Here is a 24,218-nt window from a genome sequence, read left to right as displayed (position 1 = left end):
TTTGGTCATTGAATTCAACCAACAATTATGTTTTTAGGTCAAATTTGTTATATGGATTTTGCAAGTGTCGTGTTCTGCACCACGTCTTCTTCTTCTTCTTGTTTGTTTGTTTCTCCCCGCAATGGCTTGACGGATTGAAACGAAATTTGATCCATTGGTGTGACTACTCGTGTAGAATGTTTTGAAGATAATTATGACGTCATTGGTAACGTGGTGTGGCAGCCATATTGGAAAAATGGAAGAACTTTGGACCTCCATCTCTGAAAGTGCACCAAGGAAAAAAAAATTGAAACTTGGCATGTAACAAGGACTCCTCATGGGGAATGAGTGTGATTTTTATGACATCATAGGAACCTTCGTTGTGATGTCATAATTTTATATGTAGAACGCTCCATCTGATCAGTATGAAAATTTTTGAGGGTCATCTTGGGAAAATATGTTCTGCAAAATTTTTTTTGAAGTCAGTCATCGGTCGCATGATTCAGCAGTCATATTGTGTTTTTTATAAAAACCTTCAAAAATCTTCTCTGAAATGGCTGAACCAGTCATCACTGCCAGCATTTATAAAGTGGCAGTTCTAATTTTGACTCATTAATTACGTAACACACGAGTACACAAACTCCACACAACACACCACACAAAACAAGTCCTGGCGAGGGTATGCAAAATCTGATTGCTCTTTTTCTTGTTCAAAAATGTCTTGATTGTGCCGGTTATGTTCTCGTGCATCAGGCATTACGTGGCAGAGGCATGCGCTCCACTGAGTGCCCTTCTAGTTCAAAATATTTCAGTTCACTAATTTTAAATGGAGGTTAAATACCAAATAATCTAACACGGAGCAATTTTCAGCAAAGCGAAAATGATTTTTGCTCACTCTTTTGGCTTACAGATATAAGAAGCAAGGAAGGTTACAAATGTGACAGGTACTGTTTATGAATTTCAAAAGGTGATGTTAGCTCTATCAGTCTAGCTCAAGAAGTACGCATATTCATCTCAAAAGTGTACAGCCTGGGTTTTGAGTCTCGAAACAACTATACATTGTTATCGTAGTGTTTCACAGGTAAGGTGATTCATTTATGCCTGTATCGTCCCTCGCATGGATATTGAACGAGGTGTCTCATCTGCCAGCATTAGTTGGTGTTCATAAAATATCTTACGGTGTCCTTCATGAAGAGTAGTTGACCAATTCGGCCAAATCTGAACAGGTTGGGAGTGTGACAATGACTAATTGATTCGATTAATATGTGTATGTGCATATGTATATGTATATATATATATATGTGTATATATATATATATATATATATATATATATATATATATATATATATATACATATATATACATATATACATATATATATATATACATATATACATATATATATATATATATATATATATATATATATATATATACATATATATATATATATATATATATGGTGAAGATCCACTAATTTTGTAAGTGATTCTTCGAGAGAGAGAGAGAGAGAGAGAGAGAGAGAGAGAGAGAGAGAGAGAGAGAGAGAGAGAGAGAGAGAGAGAGAGAGAGAGAGAGAGAGAGAGAGAGAGAGAGAGAGAGAGAGAGAGAGAGAGAGAGAGAGAGAGATACAGTACGGTATCCCAAAACGTTGTAAATGGATTCAGATGAAACTTGGTGGACAGGTTTGGTGTGTGACAATGACAAATTAATTCGATTTTGGTGAAGATCTGGATACGAGATTTTTTTTTAACTTTTAAAGTGATTCTTCATAATTGAGACAGGGCTAAAAACGATATATAGCATGATATTTCAATAAGTTATGGATGGATTATGACAAAACTTGGTGGATGAGTTGGATAGGTGATAAGAATAAGTGGATTCGATTTTGGTTAAGGTTCGGATCCATATCTGACGATCAGTGGGTTCCAAAACATAAACTGTACAGCCTGGCAGAGGTACACGCTCTACCGGGTGCCGTTATAGTTCCGAATGTGACTATACCATGAGAGATGAAGTGATTCGATCAACAGTTTACATGAAAGTAAACCGGAACTTTAACTCAGTAACAAAACTCAGAAAAATGTCAAACCTTGTTTCCACCAATGTGTTCCCAGCTGATGGTCCCACCACGAAAATGGCTTCCAAGGACCAGATGACCAGAACACAGCACTGCAATGACAAGGAGAACGAGGCTTCTCCCTGATCTCTCCATGACTCCAATTCCCACTGCAGTTTGTGAGAACGAAACGAGGGACGAAGTAGTGGTGTCTGGACAAGCCAGCTGTGGTTATCAGAGTTTGGTCTCTTTTATACAAGAGATGTCACACCTTTACTACCCTGACATCAGACACCAACTGCTTCCTCTTCCCCTTCGGCCATCTAATTGAAATATTTTTAATTACATGTTGAAGTTTGTAAGTATGTTGATAAAAATTCAGAAAAGCACATTTCATAAAATCATAAGGGCATAACCCACATATTTTATCTGGGTGAACTCGGTTGTCAAGAGAGGGTGTGCCTCACAAAACATCTGATTGAGCAACTTTTTCTTTGAATCCCCAAACATATTTATTTACCGATTAACCCTGAAAAACTGATATGCATTAACTGATGCCAGAAGTGATGACAAGTGAGCTTTTCTTATCAGAATATTCATTTTTCAAGGACAAGTGACAAGAAGTTTGTTTTTGGACCTTGAAGCACATTCACAAGCACTAAAGCCAAAGCTCATGTTGCGTGTCATACACGATATCACGGGTAGCATGTTCAGGTGACTCCCTTTCTGAGTACTATAATTGTCTCATCATTACCTTGAATAGATGAGTCATTTAATTACAAACGAAACGTTCAGTTAGCTTGAGGCTAATATAAATTCCACGCTAGTTATTCATCATTTTTATCAATTATTTGGATAATGGGGTAAAGAGTAAGCTTTTCAAATTAGCAGATGACACAAAGCTTGGAGGTAAGATCGAGAGCAGAGGGGGTGGTGATCAGGTTCAGGAAAGTATTGATACTTGTATGGATTGGGCAGATTGGCAGATGTAATTTAACCTGAGCAAGTGTAAGGTGTTGGGGATGGGAAAGAACAATGAAAATAGAGATTACAGGATGTCAGGGGTAATTTTGGAGTGTGTCACACAGGAGAAGGATCTGGGGTTGGTAATAGATACGGGAGGTAAGCAGGCAGCACAACGCCAGGCAGCTGTAGGTAGAGCAAATAGGGTTTTAGGTTGTATAAGGAGGGGGTCAATTATAAATCAAGAGGTGGTGTTAACATTGTACAGGAATTTAGTGAGGGCCACATCTAGAATGGTGTGTGCAGTTTTGGTCACCACAACTCAGGAAGGACATAGATGCCATTGAGAAGGTTCAGCGCAGGGCTACTAGATTGATTCCAGGCCTGAAGGAGACGGGGCTTTATACACTAGAAAGGAGGCGGTTACGAGTTGATATGATAGAGATGTTTAAGATAATGAAAGGCAAAGATAAAATAAGTGCAGATGAATTATTCAACAGAGTGGACAGTGATAGGACCAGGGGCCACAGCCTGAGAGTAAAGAAGAGGAGAGTTAAGATGGTAGCAAAGCAGGGAACTTTGACTCAGAGTAGTTCATGCATGGAATGGTCTCATTGGAAAGTTACTGGCAGCAGAAACAGTGGATAAGTTTAAATTGGAATTGATAGGTACCTGGAAGTTATGGGGATAGAGGGGTATAGGGATGTTGGCAGGACTTTTTGGTAGCTTGAGCATTGATGGGTGATTGTGTGCATGTGTATGGAGTGCTGTTGGTGGGGGTCTTGCCAAGGGGTGTGTGTGTTTTTTACCCAAGCACATGCTCCCTCCCCTGGGGAAAAACAAAATACAAAAAACACTATCTATAATTCCAGCAATGTGTGTGTGTGTGTGTGTGTGTGTGTGTGTGTGTGTGTGTGTGTGTGTGTGTGTGTGTGTGTGTGTGTGTGTGTGTGTGTGTGTGTGTGTGTGTGTGTGTGTGTGTGTGACCACTGTTTCTCGACAACCGCTGGTCCGATCTAATTGAAACTTGCCAGATATATTGCTGGGGACCTGAGGATGTGCCTTTTTAAGGTTTGATATTAATTGGACAAGTGGTTCCCAAGTTATGGCCATTTATTTACCAAACCAATGACAAGACACGTTGTTGCGTGGGCATGGCTGATGGGGAAGGGAAGCTCAGCCGCGTTCCCCATTACGGGTTACAACGTACGGGCTTCTGGATAATGATGACTTCGTGTATTCTAATGATTTCTCGATTAGTTATGCGCATTTATAGATAAACACAATGCCCCAAGTTATGATCGTTTTCATATTAGACGGTGCATACATTTCGGTAACATCAGAGTGCTGGTATGCTCCGAACCAGGAAGTAAATGTTTTTTCTCTCTCTTCTCTTCTCTTTTTGTTTTTCCTTGCCACGACATTGCAAAAAGGTAAAATACGTTGGCGCTAATTGAATAATTGGGTATTAAAACTAAATTGCGAATAATTGTAACTGCGAATAATATGCGAACCTCCGGGCCACGCACGTATGGGCACGCGAGAGCGAAGAAACGGCCTGTGTGGTTGTTGTTTGTTGCTCGCGGTTTGAATATTTATTTATTTTTTATTATTTTTTTATGGGCACATACTAGTATTTTAAAAATTTGCAAAAATATTTTTGCATTTCTCTTCTTTGGATCTCGTGCTGATAAATTAGTGTGGTGTTGATGTGGTGCAGGCATGATGGGCTGAATGGCCTCCACCTGTCTCTAATTTCCTTAGTTTCTAGTTTGCCTGGTATCATATGATATGTACATTTGTGCACATTCAGGTGTTCACGAACAAATGAATCAAAAATAAATGAATACTGGAGCTTTGCAATGAATGAATCAATGGCGAAATAGTAAAAATGGTAAAAACAAAACAAAAACAAATCCAACTACAGGCTGATTGTCAAATGTCCCTCTTTTTTCCCATGCATCTTCTTCCTCAGGCATTTCATTCCCATAATTCCTCCTTCCAAACCATCAAGTAAATCATTCCCCATCCTGACCAGTGATGTTTTCTACCCCAATTAACCCAACTTTGGTCTACACTCCATTGTCCTGAATCCTCTCATCTCTTTAATCTCTCCTTCAGTTGCACTGGAAGCGTTTCGGAATTGAGGAGCAGGTGAGGGGCAAGTTGATAATGTGGCATACTCGTATCATTTTCAGGGTGTACCTCTGGAGTTGAGGATTTTTATTTATTCACTAGAAAATATCAACTCACACATCGATTTGCTGACGGGAATACTGAGTGGTTGGGGGGGGGGGAGACGGAAGAGAGAGAGAGCGAAGGGAGAGTGAGGGGTGGAGGGGGGAAGAGAGGGGAAAGAGGGGAGCGAGGAGAGAGGGGAGCGAGGAGGGGTGGGGGAGCGAGGAGTGTGTTGTGGAATTTTGTTTTAACCGACTCGGTGTAAATCCTACTACTCAATCTGTTTAGAACAATTAATTCACTGTCCATAACGAAAAGTACAATTGATCAGAGAACCTTTATTTTGACATGGTACCACGGAGTCCAAAACACTGAGATGGTAAACATTCACAATGATTTGCACTAAGCTAAGATTACATTTCCTGGCATTTTTATGCTTTTGTGGGAGTGGAGGGGGCTGATAAGCATAAGGCAAAAGAACTCCAACTGCAATACGTGTCCACTGGATGAAAGAATCATGGCAAAAGTTGCAGTGTTATCAACCAGGTCACTTTGTTCCAGAGCAAGACATTCCTTTTATCAGCATTTAGGTCAAAAGACTCTTGGGTAAAAGGAAACATAACCGACAGCCAATTCGACTTATGGCATAAAAATTAAATTTATAAAGCACCAGCAACAATTATAATTGAGAGTACATTAATATAATTTTCTCCCACAATTCCCCCCTTTTTTCCTTATCAGGAAAATTTGAATAATTATATTACACATGATCACCATACCCCGTTCCTGGAGGAGAAAAGATATCCGTTACACAAGTTCGATCAACAATGGCAGCGAGTGCTCATATCAGAAGAATGCTGGATGACGACCATTTCAATAGTGTCCCAGCCGGGTTAGTGAGTGTGTTTCCATTTAATTCATGGCCTGTTCATCAGCATGTGTCACAAATCGAAAAGACATGCTACCCGAAATCAGAAGATAAGCAGGTCAGGGTGCAGATAGAGCAGCACCCAAGGGGAAACACAGTCGAGGCACTCCTTGAGCTGCAGAGAAGGTATATCTTGGCAGGTACAAGCTTGGGCCCGGCACTGGGTTGAAGGAGACGAAAAGGACTCTAGAGGTGACCCAGAGATCCAGCTCCAGCAGAGTTTGGGGTCTCATAGCAGCAGCTTGTGCAATCAGGTTAGATTCACCAAGTGAGCTGTGCACGTTGGATGCAGCCGCGATGGCTGCACGAGCCCCACCCGCACCATTGAACACATGTTGCAGATGACTCGCCATGTGGATGACTCGCCGTGTGCATTGAAGCAACCACAGCAAGTTCATGATGTATTTGCAACGGCGATGTAAAGACTTTGCCTTGCTGTGGTTTGACTTGTCCAATCTTCTCTTCAGTGGGTTTTTCTTTTTTTTCACCACATTGCTCATCTTATCTCCTCAGGAAGGGGGTATTTTCATGATCACGTGTTGAATGCCCAATCACCCAAATCTGGGTTCTCCCCATCGTCTAATCTTTCGGTGGAAGTTCTTTCAAAGCTTCACTAGACGAAATCGTACATGGCATGGTTCAACTGCTCTCAACACTCCGAAACAAACAAAATCAAGGTTAAGTCTCGTTTAAACATCAATCAGTAAACGTCATGGGCTCATGTATTTCAACAAGACTGACAAAAGGTTCTTACAGAAGCATTCAACTTGCATTATATGTTATATCAATATTTTATCCCTTTCCTTATTATTTTTTTCACACCTAACCGACATGCTGAAATATACAGAAATCTCAGTTGTATGTACACTCAAAACATTCATCTCATTTGCTATTTCCGTGTAGAAAGGGCAACAGTCTTTATCAGGGTTCCAATTTGCAATCAATAATTATTTTCACCATCCTTCAAAAAGAAAACCCTTCTAGTCAAGGAAAATATTCCACCATCTGTACACTAATTCTGAAAGTTAGCTACTTCTTTCAAGTACCGAATCCAAAGCGATTCGATTTTGCACAGTTACCATTTTAACATGTGCAATCATTTTTAACATTCATATCTGCTAAACAATTCACAGTTTCATTCACAAGTAGTTCCAGAGCAACTGCCATTATTTATTTATTTATTTCCAGCTGACTTAGCACTTCCATACTAATGAAAGATGGTCAAGTCAGTGTTTGAAATACTTCAACTTACTTAAGTAAATGTACAATAAGTACCACTTAATCAAAAATCACGCACCTGTCTAATTAATCAGAAGACAGATAACACAGGTAATATTTAAATTGGCTTGTAGCATCATTGCACTCTTTTCAATCATATAATTCTTATATTCTGACCGATTTAACATTCATTTAACATCGTCATGTCTTCGTACTCAGCATCATTCTTGTTTATCCTTTTGTTTGTCTTTCTACAAATTGTAGAGGCATTTTACTAAAATGACAGTCAGGTCAGTACCAGCTACTAATCAGTGAGAGCAATACAGTTACAGTACATGGCACAATTCCTAATTCCATTAATTGATTTCATAATTGCTGTTGGTCGAGCCACTTTTCCAGTCATTCTGCATTATGGTTATGTAAATACCATGCTGCTTTCCCTCATATCTTGATTTTGCCTTGCAGTTAACTTATGATTCCTAATATGTAATGTTGACCAATCTGTCAATCAATTTAATTATGCAGACTCTCCTTCAATATTATGCAAGTACCTCAACTTAATATATTGTTGCGGTTCCCGCTGGTTCGACGGCCCACGCACGACCGCTTACGGCCCAACCGCAGTCACGCGTCCGCCAAAAACCGGAATTGCAGTCGTAGCTTCCGGACAACTCCGGAAACCGCGACGGGTTCCTTAACGCACCATAAATTGCCAATATTCTGTCCACGCGGTTTAGGGTTAATCGCCGAATCTCGATATACCTATTTATCCACGCACACAGAAGTACCGAGAATTTATACCTCAACGGACCTTGAGCGGGGCGAGCCGTTACTGTGCCCGCACCGTGCGTGACCTGAGCGGTTATCACCAAGGTCCGTCGGCCCAAATGAACACTTTTATTGGCTTTAACAGCCTGCTAATTTCCCGTACAGGCCCTGGACGTCAATGGGAGGAATGGACGCAATGAGCAGGTTTACATTCAAACAATGGGGCATTTATTTTTAGACAAGCAATCAATGGGGGAAGGGGACTTGACACGAGAAAAGCCTACAGCCGATGTATATTCAATTATGTACAGGCATGCACTTAACCATCATTTCTACTTACAAAGACAAGGCGCTACAGAACAGACTTTCATACAAAAACCCAGAAAAGAAATAGGCCAGTGAGCCTTTATTCAAACCCGGAGCCTGGATGACCGAAGGCTCGCGAGAGGCTGCACAGGTTACCTGGCTGCCCCTGGGACGGCTTGAAGGCCTTCGGGTCTGCGACCCGTGGTGTCTCTTCCTGGCCCTCGTGTTGCAACGCGCCAGTCGCTTGAGTGGCCAACCGGCTTAAGCAGCTGTGCGAGCGGCTTGAGCGGCTGCTTGGTTCTCCTCGGTGGTCCGGCTCTCGGCGCGGCCTTTGGTCGGGCCTGGCTAGCGATGCTTTCGGAGGAGTGAACAGGTCCTTGCTATTTTAGAGTTGATGTTCTTGGTGACCCGTCCACCACCTCAGCGACGTCGCTCGACCGCCTTCAGGGCCATTCGCCCGGACCACCAAGCTCCGCTGCTGTCCCGTCGACTGTCGTCCCAAGCGCTTCCGACTGGCTCTCCTCGCCCGGACTCCGACGAACTCGCCGGACTGGCTGCTTCTCCGCGACGACCACTCCTTCTCTCGCTTCGACACACACACTGGCTTCCAACTGGCTCTCCTCGCCTGCGATTCCTGCTTCCGCCTCCTGTGCCGGCTCCCCGCTTCTGCACGACTGCGCGTCTCGCCGGGCGACTTCGACACGCATGACTTCCAACTGGCTCTCCTCGCCCGCGATTCCTGCTTCCACCTCAAACTCGCTTGAGCTCCGCCCTTTTATTGGCCTGGGCGAGCCGCCCCTTGAACTCTCACCCGAGGCCTGGGCTCCACCCACTCTTCACCTCTGACCTCTCACCCCTCTAAAGCCTCGCTGGGAACCCCATGTTTGACGTCACTGGTTTGTTTCGGGAAAGCCATCCTGTGATCCAAATATGGTAATTGGCTCGCGCCACGGCTGTTCGCCGGGGCGCATAATAACGGTTGGTGCGGAGGTGGCGTTGTTTGTTGGAGGATGACGGTTGCTGTTGTCTGTTCGTGTTGTAGATGATGGCGTTGCGATGTTTTGAAATAAAAGACAGAAAAAGAATAATGGCTACCTCAAAGATTCACAGCCCTTTACACATCGGTGGGGATTCTAACCTGAAACACATACTTATCGAAATAACTGATCTGCGGGGAACCTGTATGATGCTTTGCGAATTTCCGCAACCGCAAAAATATTATCTTGATTCAATTCTCAGTAACTTTTCCCTATCCTCAATTAACAGATCAACAAGGTCCATAGGTACAGTGATTGACAATATATTAATCAATGAATACAAGTTATCAATAACCTTACTGTGACCTTAATAATAACCAATCATTACTCTGTCACTTGAAGACCCCAATACATTTAAATTAGGATAATGAGACTTATATGATAAAAGGTTTCTCAATTTGTAATCTCAAAACAAAAGTTGATATTAATTATAATCAAAAGAAACATGACAGTTCGTTCTCAATGAGTTCCTTTTCTCTTTTATTTAAATGAGCTTAGTCTGAAAGTAATTAACACACAACCTCCACTAGTTACCAACTGTTCTTCATGTTTATGTATTTGACAACCGACCCGGGAAAAAGTTGTGTGAAAATCACTTTTCTGATTTATATCACATGCAAACATCATCACAACAACACAAATAAAAGCACATTGGTGTGCTGTTGCTAGGTGTGTACAAAACACAGTGGTGTGCTCGGTTATTATAATTCACAAAATAGATTCCCAAAATAATTCAAAGCGAGGTTGCACATTCTTACATTAATTCACAGGAGTAATTAAACAAGAGTAGCTTGGCTATTATGTTAGTGACAGGGTGATTCTTTTGGAAGTCTTTCTCAGGCTCTCAGCTCTGCACTCCCCCATAGGAGTTCCACGCCCCTCAGCCATCCTGACATCGAGCTACAGACCACACTTTGGCTACAGAGCGTCCTTTTGGCACATTTGGGAACAAAACTTGAACTGTATGGTTAAGAAATACAAAATTTCTCCAAACAGTTTATTTATACCAAATGCTAATATGTTCATCATTGTAATGATCATCCATTTCTTTCATGGTCAATGGAGCTGAAATATCTCGGAAAAAATAATGTTTAACCAATCTCTCTCATCACTATTCAGAATTCCATCAACATTTTAAATCTCTGACATTGTCCATCTTATCCATGTCTCTCATTACCAAAACAGCAACATGCTGCAATATAACCACCTCACATTCACTAGCCATCTAATCACATCCTCTGACCTTTTAAATACAAATCCATTCCTTTATCAAAGCAAACTAGAATGGGCACTCGGTAGAGCGCATACCTTCGCCTCCGCTACTTTTTTGTTCTTGGCATGAGAGTGGTGGGAACAGAACAGTGAACATTTTGGTGTTGGTTTCATGCAAATCGGTTTTGATTTGACCGTGTTATGACAAAAACCGCATATTTTGAAAGGTCGTGACCCCACTGACCTTTGACCCCCAACTGCTAACAAGGGTAATGACGTAATTGTGTCATGTCGCCCATCACAGGATTGGGCAATGAATTCTGAACATTTTGGCATCGGTTGCATGCCAATTAGATCAAAATTGACCGCGCTATGGTAAAAATACGAATTTGACCTTTCCGTGACCCGATCGCTCCCAAAATCTAATCAAATGTTCCTTGGATAATAACCCATCATCCAACCAAATTTCAAGCGATCTGGTTTAATACTTTCTGAGTTATGCGAATAACAAACAAACACACACACACATATTCACAAATAAATAAATAAATAAATAAATAAATAAATACACAGCGACCAATACATAACCTTTCGCAGAATGTGAAGGTAATAAATAGTTTAAACGTCTGTTTTTAAACAGGTGTACAAAAATTGTCAAATCATTTGTCAAAGTTGAGTCATCAGGCGAATAACATTTAAATTGCACCTCAAAACACTCCGTCCACACATGTAGCTATCTCGGTAGAACCTTTCCCATCTTTTCCCAAATATCACTGTTGTGGGGGACCAGACAGCCAGTCCGCACTTGTCTATGGAGAACTCAGACGAAGAGCCATCGACATAACATTCACAGACTAATGAAGACAGCACGCCCAGTTTAACGTCCATCCGAGGGATAATTTATTGATCACTCTCTACCGAAGTGCTGATGGGAGGTTAAATAAATCCTCATTCATCCCAAGGTACCAAATCATACACAACTACTTTACAAATCACATTTTAAGTACGAATCAAATCGAATTTTGGAATCATTTCCCTCACGTCATTGCCAATGGCATGCGCATTTCGACACAGTAGCCGCCAACCCCCCTTTATCGCGACTCGGTTGGCTCGCGTGTCTTGCAATAGTTTCTCCAGTTTGTTTGGTGTTGCTGTGCCCTGCACCTCACTCAGCTGGTGCTTCTCAAACTCCACTTTTTGAGTACATTATTCATCCAATCTCGCTTGAACAGCTTTATGGTCTATCATTGTGACAATAAAAATGTTTTCTTTTAAAATCAAATCAAACGATTCATGAATTTATTTGACAAATAGAGGAATTTTTTTTCCATAATGCCGGCGATAGCGAGCCTCCTAAATGGACTCCACTTTCGGAATATATTCCACATTCACAATTGTTATTTCCCAATTTATCCAAAATCCCTATGGCTTTTAAATAAAACTTCGACACTTTCTTCAGCGTCTATCCAAGGGAGGGAACACACATTTATCCTTCTCTGCTGGTAAAGCACAAACATTCCGGTTTAAAGGATTGGAATGTCGTTTTGGCCAGTTCAGGGAAATTCGTGACCTTGTTTTTTCTTCTTATAAGGCCTGCAACCGCTGTGTGTTTCACCAGGCAGCCAGTATGCAATGAATTTTGCCTGCCTGAATCGATCAAAGGGTTACACTGGGTTGTTTGCCATTGCCTTCCCAGCAGTAGTTTTGGCAGGAATTTGTCTTTAACATCCATCAACCAATGTCATTTATTAACTTTAACATTCATGTATGACATCGTACAGTCATCTACAGTTCCTTATCGAGCTCTCAATCGCTTCCAATTCAGATTGAATTCACACACACACACTCTCAATCCGGTCCCAAAACACTCTCAACGACATCCGCCCCGCACTGTGAATCAGCGGCGCGTGCGGTGTCAGTCATCATCGTTTTTCCTCTGTAATCAGTGCGTGCACTTCACCTTGTCCAAAGTCTTCACGGTTTACGGTGACGACCAATCTCTATCTCCATTTTCCGTACTCATGCATTCCCATAAACTTCACAGGTCACAATACACAATAGAGCACGTTTTATTCCAGTGAAATCTATTGGACTCGCACACATTCCATTTCGACACTCACTCAGCACCACATGCGGATCAATGCAAATCAGTGTGTATGCAAATCAGTGTGTATGCAAATCCGTAACACCTCCACACAATACAAAGCAACAGCCTCACAGCAAGCATACTTCCAGTGAGTACAATGAACAAACAGAAATCTAAACAGGTAACTCAACAAACATTCATAACACTTATCTATTTCCCACTTACCCATTCTCCTTGCTCGTTTACCTTGCCATTTACCTGGGTCGTTACTCAGTTTAGCCTCTGTCTCAGCATGATGCTGTTCGATATATTGCTTGCACGCCTCTGGCCCCCGGGTAATCTCACAATGGGAATGTACCTAACAGTGCCTCTTTATTTCCCTCCTTCACAGCCTCCAACGTGGCCTTTCTGGATCGGGTCTGCACTCCGACCCTGTCACCAAGAGGAGCCCTCTCTTTGCGTTGTGTCTGCACTCCCTTCTTTCCATGCTTTCCTTATCTCCTCTTTAAGTACTCCTCTGGCTCCTCGGTGATCCTCTTCATTTCCCTCCAGAACTTTCCTCAGGTGATTCAAACAATCCCGATCAAACGTACCATTCTCAGGGAAAGGCAATTTACTGTTCATAGTCCAAACGCACCAATTTGCAACGTCTCTCATAGAATCAGGTCCGTATTTATCAAACATATATATCTCGCGCATGTCCCTCTCCATGGCTTGGGGCAGGTTGCTTCGGTATACACAATCTCATCACTCTTTCCAACAGCATTTCCCATCTTTCAAACCCCACGTCACAAATACCAAAGAGTATGCATTTCAATATAGTGATAATACAACAAATGCTGGTCAGCACTGTAATAAAGCAGCTATATAGTACTGTTAGTTCAAACCACATAACCTCAATCCACACAATCACATAACAATCACACTTTATCACACAGTGAGCTGGGACTCGAACCCCTCTCTTTGCGGAGGTGGGACTCCAACCTCCCTCCCTTTGCTGTACCCAGTACAGCACAGTGAGCCGAGTACCGAATTCGCTCAAGGTATGGCGAAGACTCGAACTCCCCAAACAGAGATCCCTGATCTCTATTCAGCGGGCAGGCTTAAAGCAGTCTCGAACCGCAGCGAACTCGAACCGCAGGATCCCCTCAGGCCTATCAATAAAAATTCCATGACATGTACTTTCCTTTGTCGATGTACGTTACCCGCTAAGAACAGGCCCGCCACCAGGGAAAGGGCGAACGCTCTCCACTTACCATGCTCAAACGTTCGCCGTCCCGTCCATGGACTGCCTCCAGGGATTTAGTACATCCGAGTCACGGCACCAAAGTGTTGGGGAATTTTGTTTTAACCGACTCGGTGTAAATCCTACTACTCAATCTGTTTAGAACAATTAATTCACTGTCCACAACGAAAAGTACTATTCATCAGAGAACCTTTATTTTGACATGGTGCCACGGTGTCAAAAACACTGAGATGGTAAACATCCACAATGATTTGCACCAAGCTAATATTACATTTCCTAGCATTTATATGCCTTTGTGGGAGTGGAGGGGGCTGATAAACATTAGCCAGATAAAAGAACTCCAACTGCAATACATGTCCACTAGGTGAAAGAATCATGGCAAAAGTTGCAGTCAAACGTTGCAGTTTGCCGTGTGTGGTCTTCGCCCGAGAGATATCGGGTCATCGTGCACCATCCGCCACTGTAAGGTTCAGTGTGCCGAAGGACCGTACATTGTTGATGACGAGACGTTCCAAGAGAAACAAACCACGTGATCATGAACCTTGTTGAGTCACGGTTTCTCGGTGGTCGATTCGCCACCGGTCAATCACATGATGCACCAAATCACCGACGAGCACGTTTGGGTTCTCGTGTCGGCATATTTGTCATGAAAAAAAAAGGATTCGTGTATTTTTTTTTGTTAAAAGCAAAAACTCACTTGATTTTGTTAGATGATGCTATAAACATGAAAAAAAAATCAGGGTGCCATTTTTTCTGAGCATTCTAACGGCCTGAAATCCAAGATGGCCGCCACCATAGCAAAACGCCCTAAATTTGACACTAAAATTAACTTAATGTGGTTTAAAAAAAAATTTTCAGCATGAACTGCTTGGAACCACTCTCAACAAGACCCGAACCATTTTGTTTTGCTGTCACCGCAAAATCTTCCGGGAAAACTGTCTCGCTGCAGATAGGATAGGATAATGCGTAGATGATTTTCCGGGAAAGGCTTGGATGTGGAGGTGCTTAATTAATTAATCGTTCGATCATGCCATAATGACTGTGAATGAGTTTGGCTTGGAACTTGTAGAGGTGAATATAATAATAACTTTCACCTGACGACTAATCTTTTTATTTTGCCCAATTTGAGACAGAGGCTGCCTTGTTATTTCAACATGGCGGCCGGAAAATTGACGTTCGGATCCAGTCATCGGCAGCAGTTTTTTCGCTTTATGTTAAGGTTCCACTTGTCCATTTTATGGTGTACTAACATATTATTTTCTTCTTTTGCAGGCTGCACGTACCGACAGCAACCATAACCCATCGTAACATAGCATAGAGACCTTGGATTAACCAAAATGGCAGAGTCTTCATCTAACAAATTCAGACATCAAATCCTTCCTCTTCTCCAACAGCTTGATTTCTGATCATCAATTTGGTTTCAGACCAGGTCACTCTACCCTAAATATGCTGCTTCTGCTCTCCCAACAATGGATGGAGGTCCTCAATGCCAGACAGGAAATCAGAGCGTTATCCCTGGACATATCACGGGCTTTTGACACGGTCTGGCACTCTGCCCTGCTCACCAAACTCTCTTCCTATGGTATCCAAGGCCATCTCCACTCATGGCTCGTAGACTTCCTCTCCTGTCGCAGTAACATGTGGCCCAAAATGGAGCTCTTTCATTCTCCCTTCCTGTCCAGACTGGAGTTCCTCAAGGTAGCGTTCTGGGCCCTGTTCTTTTTCTGGTTTTCATCAATGATCTCTCCAACTCTCTGGAAAATCCTCTATATCTCTTTGCTGATGACTCCACCCTCTGCTGTACCATCGGTCATCCCTCAGACCGGCAAGCAGCAGCTTCTTCGCTCACTGCAGATCTGGATAAAATCACAAACTAGTCCAACACGTGGAACATGTCTTTCAATCCTGACAAATCTCACACTCTCACTATGTCTCTTCGAAAGAACCATTTAGAAAACCCCCCCATCCACTTTCTCAACAATCCTCTGGAAGAAGTCCTTTCTTTCAAGCTTCTGGGTCTCACTATCTGCCATCACCTTTCCTGGGAAAGCCACATTTCAAACCTTGCCTCCAAAGCCAGTCGCCAACTGGGAATCCTCCGTCGTGCAAGGTCCTTCCTTTGCCCAACTGAGCTCCTGACCACTTACTAAGCTTTTGTCTGCAGCCTGATGGAGTACTGCTCTCCCCTCTGGACTGGTGCTCCTGCCTCCCACCTTTCTCGGCTTCACGCTGTGGAAACCAAGGCATTTCGGATCATTGGCATCTCCCGCAATGAGGCTGAGTCTTTGGGCCTCTAACTCAATCACCACAGGTTGGTCGGTGGTCTTTCTGTCTTCTACCGTCTCCTCTCCAGCCTCGCCCCCCCTCCCCCTGCTCTCTCTGCGATTTGTTCCCACCACATTTCTGCAGGGTGCTCAAGGTCCACCAACAACCCCCTTCTGGTAAAACTACCAAAATCACGAATCACTGCTCTCCTTCACTCTTTCATTCCTCTTTTTTCCCACCTTTGGAATAAACTCCCTCACTCTATTTATTCCCATTCTTCCCTCCAGGCCTTCAAAACAGCTGTTCACCACCACCTCTTATCATCCCCCATCCAAATCCTCAATCTTTTCCACCCCCGATAATCCACCCAAGCCCACCTCCTTCAAATTCCCTACTTTCCTTCCTGAAAGTCCCTGTAATGTCCATCTTCTATTCTCCATGTACCCCATCCCATCCCTCTTCCTTCCACAGATCTCCAAATGTCTCTGTTCCCCACTATTTTGTCCTTCCCACTCCCTCCCCTCCTGCCTCATGCCCCCCTTGGTGTGCGTTGTGTGTTAGCTCTCATACGAGCCTCGAGAAGGTATACAAAAAAAATAAAAAAAGGAAGTAAAAAACGGTGGATTTTGAACTATGCTTTATTTACAACCGTAACACAAATACTCAATGGAAAACACATGTATCGAGCACTGGAAGCTCATACAATTACCTTGCTTGCTTTGTACAGTTTGTACTTCCGAAAGTTCCTGCAACTTCAGCCTGATGAAGAAGCTTTCTTGAAGGAAACATCCACTCTTTTGGGAGAAGCCTATCAGCAAGACATCAAAACAGACTCGGGAAGCAGACACAAACTCAGTGATGCCGTTACAAAAACAATCGAAATGTTCGAATCCAGGGACATCTTCCAAAAGATCAAACAATCTGAAGGCACTGCAAACAAGATTCAGCGTTTCATCGGAAACTAACATGAAGCAGTTCGAGACCATCCTCCAATTTGTTCGAGCCACCAGACACCGAGACCTATTGCTGCACATGCAGATTCTGGAATCACTCATGAAGTACTTCTTTTCCCATGATCATTTAAACTATGCACGCCTTCTACCACTGTACATTTCTACAATGCAACAAACAGAAAAGCAGCATCCTGAGATCTGGGCTGAGTTCATGAAAGGGAACTTCTGCATCACCAAAGGTGTTACTGGATTCATATCAATAGGCCCAGGCCATGGGATTGAACAAGAGAATCGTGAACTCAAGGTTATTGGAGGCATAGTCGGAATCACACAGAATGAAAAGTCACTGGACAAGTACTTTCTTACTGCACCTGAACTCTCAAACTTACAACATGAATTTGAGAAAAAGTACTTCACTGGCAGCAAGGTGAAGAGAACACAGCACCATAAGCTCCCAGGGGGAAAGCTCTCCCGAACAACAAAAAATGCTGTCAAACTCAGTGCAGTATTTCACGCGCATGGAAACCCATTTGAATCCGCTGATGTGGATGAGATCTACAACCTGCTCACCCAAGCAGTTATGAATGAAACTGATACCAACGACACATCCTTCGGCGTGATGAGATTGGGCAACAGATGTTTGAAGGTTTTGTCACTGAACGCCTAACGGAAGGAAAACTTTCTGTGTGGGACAAAATGACCAAAAAGAAACTGGGTACCTTCAAAAGTGCCAATGCAATGACAGAAATCCGAATGGGAGACAAGGTGGTCAAAATCAAAGAAGAGCGAGGATTGTTGCAACGGTTCATTGTTATTTCAAGAAGTCGACCAGAGCTGAATCTCAAGGAATGCATCGGAACTTATGAGTTTGGTGTGGTGCCTCGATCACTATTTGCTTCAGATGGATCCCTCCTGATGGCATACGCTAAGGCATCAATACTTCATCGTCTTGAGAAGCTGGACAGTAACACACAACAGGTTTAAGCTGACAGAAATGAGGCAACTGGAAGTGAGCCATCTGATAACCAAGCAATCCAAGTACCCTTGTAGGTGGCAGACCCAGCAGTGAAAAAAAAAATGTTGACCCAACAGATGAATCGTCAGCACATCGAGTGATCATTATTGATGGCTTTGCTGTGCTAAATTCAGTTAGCAAAACGGAACAAATGAAAACATGCCAAGACTTTGCAGATGCCTTTCTTCAGATAATCTGTAACATGGCAGCACAATATGAGGAGGTCAGATTGGTGTTCGACCGGTGCATCAAAACATCGCTCAAGGAACAGATGAGGACAAAGAGGACCAAGGGAAAGTCAACAAATTACCACGTGAAAGACAACACTTTCATCCAAAATATTTCCCTGAAGGACTTATCAGATATCCGCACCAAAGCAGAACTGACCGAGTATTTGGCTGACAAAGTTGTATGTCACAGCAAGAGCTCCAACAACAGACTGAAAAAACTTATTGTGACCTCAGGAACACAAACCAAGGGCAATGTTGATATCCCAGACTCGCTCCTCACTCACGGCCAAGAAGAGGCAGACACTTTGCTTGTACTGCATGCTCTAACTGTTCTCAATGAAGCAGAACTTGTTGTCAGTTCCCCAGACACAGACGTCTTTTTGTTGCTTGTCTACATGTATCCAAACTTACCCACGTCCACAACCTTCCTTACGGGAAAGGGCAGGCTGAAGAGGAACATTTCTGTGCGGAGCATATACAACAACTTAAGACCAAAGCGCGCTTCTGCATTGTTAGGTTTTCATGCTCTGACAGGTTCCGATATGTCTGGTAGATTTGCTGGCAGAACCAAAGACTCGTGCTTCAAGGCATTTATGTCTTGTGATGATGAGATCCTGGATGCACTAGCAATGCTCGGGAATGACATTGATCTGCCCGGTGATGTATGCTCTCAGTTGGAACGCTTTGTCTGTATTTTGTATCGATCCAAAATCTACACAAAAGTGAATGAGCTCCGTTGGTTCCTCTACTCAAATCGTGCAGCCGAAGGAGAAACCCTCCCACCAACTTCTGGCTCAGTGGACTTACACATTCGTCGGGCACATTACATATCCACGATTTGGAGAAAAGCTTGTGAAACTCACCCGTGCCTCCCAGCACCAACAGCATTTGGTTGGACATTTGATGCAGGTTCAAGTCACTTCTCTCCAGTTCGCTGTTTGAATCCACCAGCTCCTGAAGCTGTATTGCACCTCATAAAGTGCGGGTGCAAACATGGATGCGAAGGAAGGTGCCGCTGTCGCAAGAACAATATCCCATGTACGGAAGTTTGTGGATGCTGGGTTTTCAGCTGCAACAACTAAACTGTCCAACCAGGGATAAGTGAAGACTGTGAAGATTGAGGTGTTACTTTCGATGACATTCACAAAATAATAATTCACTTGATATCCATTGTTAAAACTACTAAATGAAAGCCAGGCATTTAATCAGTATGACTTTTTGCATCTTCCTGTTTAAACGACTTAAGAGATTGAACACTGTATTGAACAGTAATTCAAGTATTTAATTTTATTTAGATGTTTGTTGGTTTGTTAATTATGTATTCTTTGTGAAAAATACATGTCTTTAAATAGGTAGATACTTGGTTTGTGATTACAAAATCCTGTTGGCTTGGTAATTCATGCAAAGGGAGAAGGTACAGCTTACATTGCGGGTGTGCGATGGCCATTTTGGAATTTGGCATGTAGATCAGACATATAACATAAATTTGATGATTCCATTAGATTCCTAGTCTCAGAAAACATATATTTAGACACTTCATTTGTAATTGTATCACATGTATTCGCGAAGATATCGCATTATTCGTGTTCGGCGGCCATTTTGGACGCCATCTTGGATTTCATACCCTAACAATGTTCAGAAAAAAATGCCACCATAATTTTTTTAAACCTTATGATACCTTCTTACAAAATCAAGTGAGTTTTTGCTTTTAACAAAAAATACACAAAATTGCAAATATGTTTACACTATTCTTAAAACGCGGTTTTTCGGCCGCTGCATAGCAACGGGTGGTTGCTGAGCAACGAAACTCAAATGCGCACACTCCCAGCCCATATGGCACCTGTTCGCCAAGTTTCATCGAAATCGGTTTGCTGGTTTGTGCTGTGGAGCCTCGCGTTGCAGACAGACACACAAACACACACACACACACACACACACACACACACACACACACACACACACACACACACACACACACACGGAAAACCCGACAATAACGGATATCTAGCGAATCCCAACAGATAGATAGACAGGGGTGAAAACATAAACTCCTGCCACGTTCGCTGGTGGAGGTAATTAGCATGGACGTACGTACGTATGTGCACATACGGATGGACGGACAACCCGAAAACATAATGCCTCTGGCGACTTCGTCAGTGGAGGCATGCAGAGGTACATTCAAAGTACACCGCCAACATGCCAAATAAATAAATAACATTTCCTGTGGAGCGTGACATTGCTGGAGTAATGCTTCTGTGCAGCACATGAAAATGGCATTGGGAGGAGCGATGTTCAATAATTAATCGATTAATTGCGTAATTAAAATAAATAAATAATTATCGTAAAATAAATAATTTCTTAATCAATTGCCTCATTGCATTCCTAAACCACCACTGTTTCATCTGAATCTGCAACTTTTCGAAAATTAATTAATTAATTGATTCATCGAAAATTAAATAATTAATTGATAAAGAGATAAATACATAAATCAAAAATAACCTTCATAACCAAATCACCTGTTCACTGGCGTGTCCAAATATCAGCTTTGTTGCTCCAAAGGTGCCCGAGATATTGCCAAGACGAGAAAGAAAATTAATAAATAATTAATAAACCGATCATAATGAAGTAATTAATTAATTAATTAATTGAAAAACCAAAAAATATTTAAAACACCTTTTTTGCCAAAGAACTTGTTCACTAGTATGCCGAAATTTCAGCTTCCTTGCTCAAAGGATGGCTGAGATATCGCCTGGACAAACAAACAAACAAACAAGAAAACAAACAAATGAAAAATCACTCATCAAGTGACAACTTGGCAAAACAGCACAAAGGAAAATAGCACTGGGTAGAGCGCATACCTCTGCTCGGTGGAACAGTTTACGTTTTGTATCCCACTGATGGGCTGGATCCGAACCAAAATCCAATCTGCATGTTCTTGTTACCTATTTAACTCATCCATCTTGTTTTGTCATAACTCGTCCACAACTTTTTGAGATATAGTCACATATTTAGTATTTTAGCCATTTCTACCAATTTTAGAAATTAGGCCTGTGTTGACCTTTTTACCTTCAAACTAAGTGGTCGTTGAATTCAGTGACATAACATGCTCTGCACGACGTCTTCTTCTTCTTGTTTGTTTATCTCTGTTTGTTTGTGTACAGGATATCTCAAACATTTGTGCACGGATTCGAATGAAACTTAGTGGACACGTTGGGTGTGTGACAAGGAAGAATTGATTCGATTTTGGTGAATATCCGAATCCGGATCCGACGACTAGAACTTTAAAAGTGATTCTTCACCATTGAGAGAGAGGGCTCAAAAACGATAGAGCATGACATCTCAAAATGTAACAGTCCAGGTATGTTATAGTGGATCAGGCTTTATGTGGTGGAGGTATGCGCTCCACCGAGTGCCCTTCTAGTTTCATGTTCGATGTCATCACATTTTTCCGATAACACAATGATGGAATGTGCTGAGACTATGCAACTCCTCCTTGGCCTGGAGCTAATGTCATAATGAGTGTGCCTGTGGCTCAGTAATCGCATACCTTAGAAACACATGTCTTCAGTGAGAAACTTTTTAAGTAAGGGACGTCTTTATATAGGTCGGGAGTTTATTTCTTCTTTGAAAAATAATCTTGGAAAATAATCTGAAGGCCATCGGTGCCCGGTGATGGTGATGACGTTGTGCAACGTCGGGAGATGGAATATGGATGGAGCGGTGTACAATAGCAGAAAGCGGAATAGACATTGTCAAAGCTTCTCGTCTTGCAACTCGTCAGGACACATGCAAGATTATCACACATGAAGACGTCAAAGAAAACTTATTTGCTCAGACAGTTGGGGGATTGGCCACTGAACTGAAAACACATATGGAATCAGGGACTGATTAAGGCCTAAGTCACATTTGCTCTCCGGCGAGGATACGGCGGCCGTACGCCCTCTGAATTGACAGAAACGTGCGGCGGCCGCAGAGTTTCTGCGGTGGCCTCAGGGTGGCCCTATGCCGTTTGGCTATATTTTACAGGTCGTAAGGTCGCCGTGGAATTATAACGTGGAGTTATAACTCTTTTTCATTTCTACGTCAAAGGGCGGAGGAGCTCCTTGTGAGCCAACGGCCATCCATATCTAGTGCCCAACTGTGTCTGCGGACGTCCTCCTGCAGTTGGGGTCACTTCTTATTAGGAGGTTGGTGGCAGGATTTGCACTCCGGCCACCGTAAAACCCTTCATTCCGCAAAACGCAAAAACGCAAAAAAATCTGAAAACCCACTCCGTGGGAGTACCTCCTGTGCAGCTTCCCTTCGCAGGGCAGCTCACCGGATGACGGGATTGGGGCAAAGCCTTCGGGACCCCCAATCGTTGATAGGAGGGAAACCACGGGGTAACATCCCTGGGTCAGATTGCGGGAGAGTGTGTCGGAGTGGTGCTGAGGTGTCGTCCACCAGACGGCGGTCTCCTTGGGTTAACCTGAGGCGGTCCCTTCGGGTGGGTGCCTGGAATGTCCTATCCCTAAGAGAGGATGATCACCTGTCTCTGTTATCATCTGAGCTCAAGTGTTTGGACATCGGGATTGCAGCTCTCTCTGAGGTTCGGAGACCGGATTGCGGCGAGATAATGGTGGGTGGTTACACCTACTATTGGTCTGGTCGCTCTGATGAATTACCATACCCAAGGAGTTGCTGTAGCTGTGTCCAATAAGCTGACCCCAATGATAATTGAGGTAACACCGGTCAACGAGCGTATTATGAGATTAAGGATTCGTCACTCCTTAGGTGTCATTTCCCTGGTCTCTGTTTATGCTCCGACTGAGGTGAGTGATCTCACCGTGAAGGATGCATTCTACGCCACACTCGAGTCTGTGGTTGATCAGTGCCCCAGACGAGATACACTTCTAGTCTTGGGGGATTTCAATGCATCGACTGGAACTGATAGGGACGGTTATGAGGTGTGTGTTGGTCCCCATGGGTCAGGAACTATGAACCAGAATAGCACTAAGTTCCTTGACTTTGCAAGAAGTCATGGACTTAGGGTGGCTGGTTCATGGTTTCCAGCGCCCACAAGCTCATCGCTGGACTTGGTATTCCAACGCTGGCGGTGTGGCAAAGGAGATTGACCATGTCCTCATTGATGGTCGTTGGAGGATGATCCAGAACTGCAGGGTCTACCGGAGTGCTCAGTTCCTCAATACTGACCACAGGCTTGTTGTAGCAACTCTAAAGCTGCACCTTAAATCCTGGAGAATGGTACCATCCCAGCCGAGGCTGGATGTTGCCAAGCTCAGGGATGAGAGAGTAGCTGAGGAGTTTGCAAACAGGCTGAGTGGACACTTGGGGGGTCTGGGTGCTTTGGGGGTCCTGAAGAGGTGTGGAGCGCCTTCAAGACCACCGTACTTGATGTTGACGGTGGATGCCTTGGAGCTCACCGCAGGGCAAAGAAAGAATTTTGTCTCTCAAGGGACACTGGATACCATTGACCAGAGTCGCAGGGCCAGGCTGAATGGCAGAGCTGAGCTGTTCAGGGAGCTGAGGCGTAAAACTGTACGTGCACTGAGGGTGGACAAGGGGGCCTATGTGCGAGGAATCTGTGAAGGGTAGAGCATCACCTGTGGACAGGTGATTCTCGTCCCGCTTACAGGGGAATCGCGCATTACGTTCATCCAAGCCCATCCCTCGGAGCACTACAGTTCGAGCAGAGAGTGGTAGGCTCTTGACAGAGGAGTCTGAAGTGAAGGCCCGCTGGGCCGGTTACTTTGAGCGGTTGTACCAGGCTGAT

General features: G+C 43.2%; 1 protein-coding gene across 2 annotated transcripts in view; it reads right to left on the bottom strand.

Moving 5' to 3' along the window:
* Positions 1–2,338, bottom strand: part of LOC147010363 (IgGFc-binding protein-like) — a 50,398-nt gene extending 48,060 nt beyond the window's left edge. Inside the window, exon 1 of one of the 2 annotated variants that reach the window (XM_085858866.1) lies at positions 2,074–2,338. In XM_085858866.1, coding sequence (XP_085714992.1) covers positions 2,074–2,196 — 123 coding nt within the window. In that variant the 5' untranslated portion in view covers positions 2,197–2,338. The remainder of the gene's footprint in view (positions 1–2,073) is intronic. The other variant, XM_085858865.1, reaches the window with a different exon arrangement.
* Between the last annotated feature and the right edge of the window lie 21,880 nt (positions 2,339–24,218).

Source organism: Eptatretus burgeri, chromosome 16 (genome assembly GCF_056783735.1).
Source record: "Eptatretus burgeri isolate ZD-2024b chromosome 16, Ebu_testis_v1, whole genome shotgun sequence".
NCBI lineage: Eukaryota > Metazoa > Chordata > Myxini > Myxiniformes > Myxinidae > Eptatretus > Eptatretus burgeri.
This window is presented reverse-complemented; position numbering and strand designations above follow the sequence as displayed.